The following is a 6,341-nucleotide window of genomic DNA, read 5'->3' on the forward strand; positions in this document are numbered from 1 at the left end:
TTGAGGATTTACCTCCTAGTTTGACAAGGCTTAATAGATTTCTTTTAGAAGATTTTTAATCATCTCTAGAACAAATTAATTTGCAAAGGTGTAGATTGGATGGTTGCATAATCAAGGCTTTAATATATATGGACAACTAGTATTAAGAAGGTAGGTGGATGGTTTTACAAATAATCATTAGAAATGAAGTGGATTCCATGTGGCTATGGACTAATGATAAAGCCTTGGTTAGAAGCACTAATTTAAAAAATACCTTCGACATAATTACTTTTTTTCATTCAATTTTGTTGAATTTTTTAAAAAGTAACTATAAATAAAATTGACCTTCATGTATCTTATTTATAATAAAATCACTGACATATCCACTAAGTTACCTTATTCACATTTTCTTTCCTCAAAATGAAATCCTAGGTGCTCGATAAACTTTAGGGAGAGACATAAATCACCATTTTAACTATGTTAATGATGACATATATTTGAAGTATATTCTTTACATACTTAACGATAAATTGCTAATATGAAATGGGAAAAGCATAATTATGTGGTGCATTTGAATTAAATACACACACACACACACACACACACATTCCCTTAATAATGTTGAGAGGAATATGCTTATTAAATGTTGGTAGATTAATATTTATTTTAATCCAAATGTTTATTTCATGGTCATTGTTAATATAAAAGAATGGTAACACATTTGTACAGGTCATATGACACTCATAGTCAAAGAAAAACATCTACAAGTGAAGCATTCACAGTTGGAAACATCACGAACATACAAAAATTAAAAAGGTTTTCCTATGTTCAATTAAAACATCAATCCTCGCAAGTACACCCAAAGAAAGTTTTACCATGCCTCAAGACATTTTCTTTGATAACTACGAGGGTTCAGGAAAGAAAATAATAATCATTTTGGGACCACCCCACATGATTAGTGGTGATTATTCATGATAATACCACCTTAGGAAATTGATTTCAAGCTGCTTAATTCAAATTTAGAGATATGCAACTCTCAAGGAATCCTCTTGTCCTTCCCCAAGTCATTTTCTCATTAATGAGCCAAGAGAGGGAATGAAATATTCAAATTTTATAAATAGAATACATTGAAAGACCAAATCATAAGAGAATTTTTAGCACTACTATGTTTCCAAAAAATTTCCCTAGCAATCAAGCAAGACTTTGTGAGAGGAAGAATGCTAACAAAACTTAGAGTTTTTCTTCACTTCTTTAAGATAGAGAGCTTGCAAGGAGAATGGAAAAGGAATTATTTAATGACATCCATTAGGCACCATTGCTCTAGACTCTCTTCAAGTGTATTTCAAATATATTATATCTTGTCTACCAATAGTCAATAAAGAGGGCCATTTTCCCATTAACTTTGTTGATTTGATTTTGATAGTTTGATGTGTTTTTTTCATTAAACAATTTAAACTTTGAAACGGGAGCTCTGGCTAAAAAACCTTGAAAAAATATAAAAAACAGTGCTAAAAATGAAAAGTGTTGATACTGGAATAACACCTTTTTTTTTCTTGGGTAAATTTTCAACATGTTTTAAAAATGGCATTGAAAACCAATTTTTTGCACAAAAATTGTCCAAAAAACCCTCAAAACAGAAAGTGTTAATGCTAGGAAAACACTTTTTTTTTTCAAAAGTAAAATTTCAACATTTCGAAATAATGGTGTCAAATATTTTATCATGACCCCGAAAAACATTAAAATTTAAAAAGAATAATGAAAACATAAAATAAAAAGGCTCATTTTTATTATTTTTTCTTAATGCAAAGGAATTTGTGTAAGACAGCTTTATCAACTTTAAGAAACATGCTATGTTTTCCTGTAACCTAGTATTCATGTAGGACGAGCGGAACGGAGCTAGGGTTCTGAGGAAGAAACCCTCGACGGCACCGACAGCACTGCGGAACGCGTTCAAGCACTGTAAAGGAATCTCTGCAGCGTGACAGAGTTGCCGGGGATCAGCGTAGGGCAATGGTACCTCATCAGGGGGGGCGTCAGAGCCCTCCCCTACACTGCAAGGCCCGGAACAAGCGGTCATTTTTGGATCGGTTGATCCGGATATTCTCACCAAAGGGAAAAAGCATCAAGGTAATGACAATGATCCACAGGAAGAAAAAGAGACTCAAGGGAACAGCCCGAAAGTTACTTCATCAACTTGCCGACCTATAGCCAAAGAAAGGCCATGAATAGAACTGCCAGGAGACAAGATTGACAGAAGAATAGAGTATATGAAAGATCATGCCCTCATTGGAAAATTCATAAGGTTTTGGCCGACTGAGAGAGCGTTAAACGGTTGGATCGCGGCGAAATGGAAACCCAAGGGAGATGTCACTCTCCAGCTTGGGCCGAAGAGCTTCTTCACCGCTATCTTTTTCTGGCTAGAGGACAAATACAAGATCCTGGGAGGAGGGCCTTATTTCTTCAACTCGGCAGGTCTATATCTGAGGGATTGGATGCCAAGATTCAACCCTGACAAGGAAGATCTCACTTGGGCACCAGTGTGGATCAGACTGTACTCACTTCCCGATGAATACTGGGAAGAGGATTGTCTAAAGGGCATAGGAAACAGAGTGGGAGAATACATCAGAGCGGCAGAAGAAACCAAATCCCGTAAGTATATCTCCTACGCTAGAATATGCGTCTTTATTCGTATGAATGAAGCTTTACCAGAGTCAGTAACTCTTGCCCACCGAGACGAGGAATGGATCCAGCCTCTCGATTATGAGCATGTGCCCTTTCGGTGTAGAAGGTGCCATGTGCTGGGGCATCTCTTCAGGGATTTCCCTCTTAATGCCAAAGCCAACTCCTCTGATCCTTCTGAATCCCCATCTCAAGATGGTTTTACCAAAGTCCCAAGTCGGAAGCGCTCACATAAAAAGCCACAGAATGGGTCGAAACCCCAGCCCAACAAACCCCAGAACCCTACATCTAAGAACAGCTTCGACATTCTAGGCGACTACTTAGATGACCAGCCCCTAGACTCTGAGAATATCCGTGCACACCCTTCCTCTTCCACGCATCCCCCTCCATCTGATCCCCCACCCAAATCTCAGCCTCCCATCATCATCCCGACCATCCTTAGCAGGAATCCGAAAGACACAGTGGAGAATCCAAAGGAAATGGAGGTGGATGGTAAGGCAGACCTCCCACGGGACTCAGAGACTAATCAAGAGGAAAGCAATCAAGTGCAGAAAATGGAGGAAGAGCCAGAAAGCATAGATCTACATGGTCTGGACATGTTAGAACTAGAACTAGCTTGCAAAAAAAAAGCATATGAATCCATCTCTGAGACCGAACTAGAAAAGTTGGAAGTGGTCATCTCCAGAGCATACCACCAACACCAACTAGGTATACAACCGGGCAGTCATTGGGACGGCAGCCTGCGTCCAAAGGATACCAAAAAAAGAGGGAGGAAAACAGATCTCCAGAGAACAATAGAGATTGGGAAAATCCTGGTGGACTCAGGTAGATATGCGAAGTTGACGAAGTACTACAGTCCCTCCCAAACTAGTTGAACCATGAAGCTTGTATCCTGGAACTTAAGAGGGCTCAATAGCCCTGGAAAACTCAGGATGTTAAAAAACATGATCAAGATGGAAAAACCGCAGATGTGTTTCCTCCAGGAAACTAAATGCAATAGTGTTACGCTGGGGCGCATACTCTCAAAAGCTTGGCCAGGGTGCCGTTCTGTTGCTGTAGATGCCTCGGGAGCCTCAGGTGGGCTTGCTATAGCGTGGAACACTCAAGCTGTAACTCTCATAGATTTTCATGCATCCCATCACCTCATACAGGCGGCCTTTCATATTCTAGGTACCAATATTCATGGTAACCTATCCAATGTTTATTTTTTGCAAGATACAGGAAGTAAAATCACGCTCCTTAACACTATAGAAGCGCTGAACATAAATAGGCGACATCCACTTTGGATCGTGGCAGGGGACTTCAACATGATAACCAAAATAGAGGATAAGATGGGAGGGAGAACCAGATTGGAACCAGAAGTTGATCGCTTCAAGAACTTCATCCAAAATGCCTCTCTCATAGATATGCCGTTCTGTAATGGCACCTTCACCTGGAGTAATCGCAGAATTGGCAAGCATCAGATCGCCTCTAAATTGGATCGCTTTCTGATCTCAGATAATGCGGTGCATCTTGGAGGTGATCTCTCGGCGGCAATACTAGCTCATATTGGTTCGGATCACTGGCCGATCACTCTGCAATGGCAGATACCAGGGGATTGGACAAAAGGACCCTTCCATTTTAAGGGGTTTTGGCTTACACACCCCGCATTCAAGGACTTCGTCAGAACCATCTGGGCCTCTTTCATCCCCCTAGAGGGATCAAAAATGTATCAGCTTCAACAGAAGTTGCGATTTCTGAAAGGTCACCTAAAAAGATGGAATAGGGAGACCTTTGGAAATATATTTAAGGCGCAACAGGAGCTAAGTCAGGAACTGGGGGACCTCCAATAGAAAATAATTAATGAAGGGCACACGGAGGCAACCCTGGATCAGGAACGACATATTCACAATCAGCTTGAAGAAAGGAGAAAGCAGGAGGAAATTTACTGGAGGCAAAAGTCAAGGGTCAGGTGGCTAAAGGAAGGGGAGCGCAACACTAAGTTCTTCCACAAAACTACGGTGCATAGAAGGATGCATAATAATATTCCTTTCATTCAGAACCAAGAGGGGGCAAAAGTCAAGAAGCATGAGGAAATCGAAGAGATACTCCTCAATCATTTCCAGCAGGTACACCAAGAACAAGCAGTGGATCGGCAACAGGCGATTGGAAAGATAACCAGCCAATATACCTAAACTAGTCACAGTGGAACACAACGAGCTACTCATGCGCCCTATTCTTCTCCAGGAAGTAGACGAGGCAATGGTGCAGCTCAAAGAAAGTGAGGCCCCGGGCCCAGATGGTTTCACAACCACGTTTTTTCATTCTTTCTGGGATATGATTAAGCCGGAGGTTTGGCAGATTGTAGAGGAATCTAGGGCTCTGCGCTGGCTTCTCCCCTCCCTCAACTCCACCTTCATTACTCTCATCCCCAAAGAGGAGAACTCAATTACACCTGACAAATTCAAGCCTATAGCTCTTTGTAATGTCATCTATAAAGTCATCTCCAAAGTCATTGCTAATAGGTTAAAACCTCTATTACCCATGCTCATCTCTCCGGAGCAGTCGGGATATGTAGAAGGCAGACAAATAATGGATGGCATTCTCCTCATGCGCGAGATCATTCACTCGCTCAAACAATCCAAACAAGCAGGTATGTTACTCAAATTGGATCTCTCTAAAGCCTTCGATAAGCTTAGTTGGTCTTATATACAACACATGTTGAAAGCTTTTGGTTTTTGCTCCATGTGGGTTCGCTGGATCATGAGCCTTATCACCTCCACTCATTTTTCCATCCTTGTAAACGGTATCCCCTCCCGCCCTTTCAAGCCCTCTCGAGGCATAAGACAAGGGGACCCCCTTTCCCCTTTCCTCTTTGTTCTTATGGCTGAAGGTCTTGGTAGACACATCAAGCATGCCCTCCATTCTCAGCAGCTAAAAGGCATATCTATCCACAACTCCCCTGCCTCCTCTCATCAGCAATTTGTTGATGACACCATGCTCTATGGCTACCCCTCGGTAGAGGAAGCCTCTTGTTTAAAATCTCTGCTCAACGATTTCTCTGAAGCCTCTGGCACCCACGTCAACTGCTCCAAGTCAAAAAATTTCTTCTTCCACACCCCTCCTTCGGTTAAATCTGTTGTTTCCCGCATTTTAGGCTTCCCCTCAGCCTCCCTCCCCTCCAAATATCTAGGAGCCCCCCTCACTACCTCAACCATAAAGCAGCCCGCTTGGCGTAATCTTCTAGAGAAACTCGATTCAAAGCTCAATCTGTGGACTCACCGTTCTCTCAATCTAGCTAGTCGGGTGGTGCTCATCAAGTCTATCCTCCAAGCCATGCCTCTCTACCTTTTTTCTATCCTAGCTGCACCAAAGTGGGTTTTAAAAAGGTTGAGGAAGCTGCAGCGTGACTTTCTGTGGGGTAGCTCAGCCACTAATCGCAAGTGGGCACTAGTAAAATGGACCACTTTCTGCATGCCCAAAGACAAGGGAGGCATTGGACTCAGAGATCCTGAGTACAACAACACCATCATGAACGCCAAGATCTGGTGGCAATGGATGACTAATCCAAATAAGCTGTGGGCAAAAATATGGACCGCCAAATATGCCAACAACAGGCCCTAAGAAGAGCTCATCAGATTTACCCCCACCGACAAAGGGTCGCTAATCTGGAACGCAGCCAAACAGCATCACCAGCTCATTCA

General features: G+C 42.0%; 1 protein-coding gene across 1 annotated transcript; it reads left to right on the forward strand.

Annotated features, from left to right (window-relative positions):
• The first annotated feature begins 3,611 nt into the window (after positions 1–3,611).
• LOC149160094 (uncharacterized) lies at positions 3,612–4,490 on the forward strand. The gene has a single exon (XM_089434510.1). It carries the CDS (start codon positions 3,612–3,614, stop codon positions 4,488–4,490), a length of 879 nt encoding a protein of 292 aa, XP_089290636.1.
• Positions 4,491–6,341: the final 1,851 nt, after the last annotated feature.

Source organism: Pinus tabuliformis, chromosome 5_2 (genome assembly GCF_031772625.1).
Source record: "Pinus tabuliformis cultivar Carrire ecotype Pingquan chromosome 5_2, CPIR1, whole genome shotgun sequence".
NCBI classification, from domain to species: Eukaryota; Viridiplantae; Streptophyta; class Pinopsida; order Pinales; family Pinaceae; genus Pinus; species Pinus tabuliformis.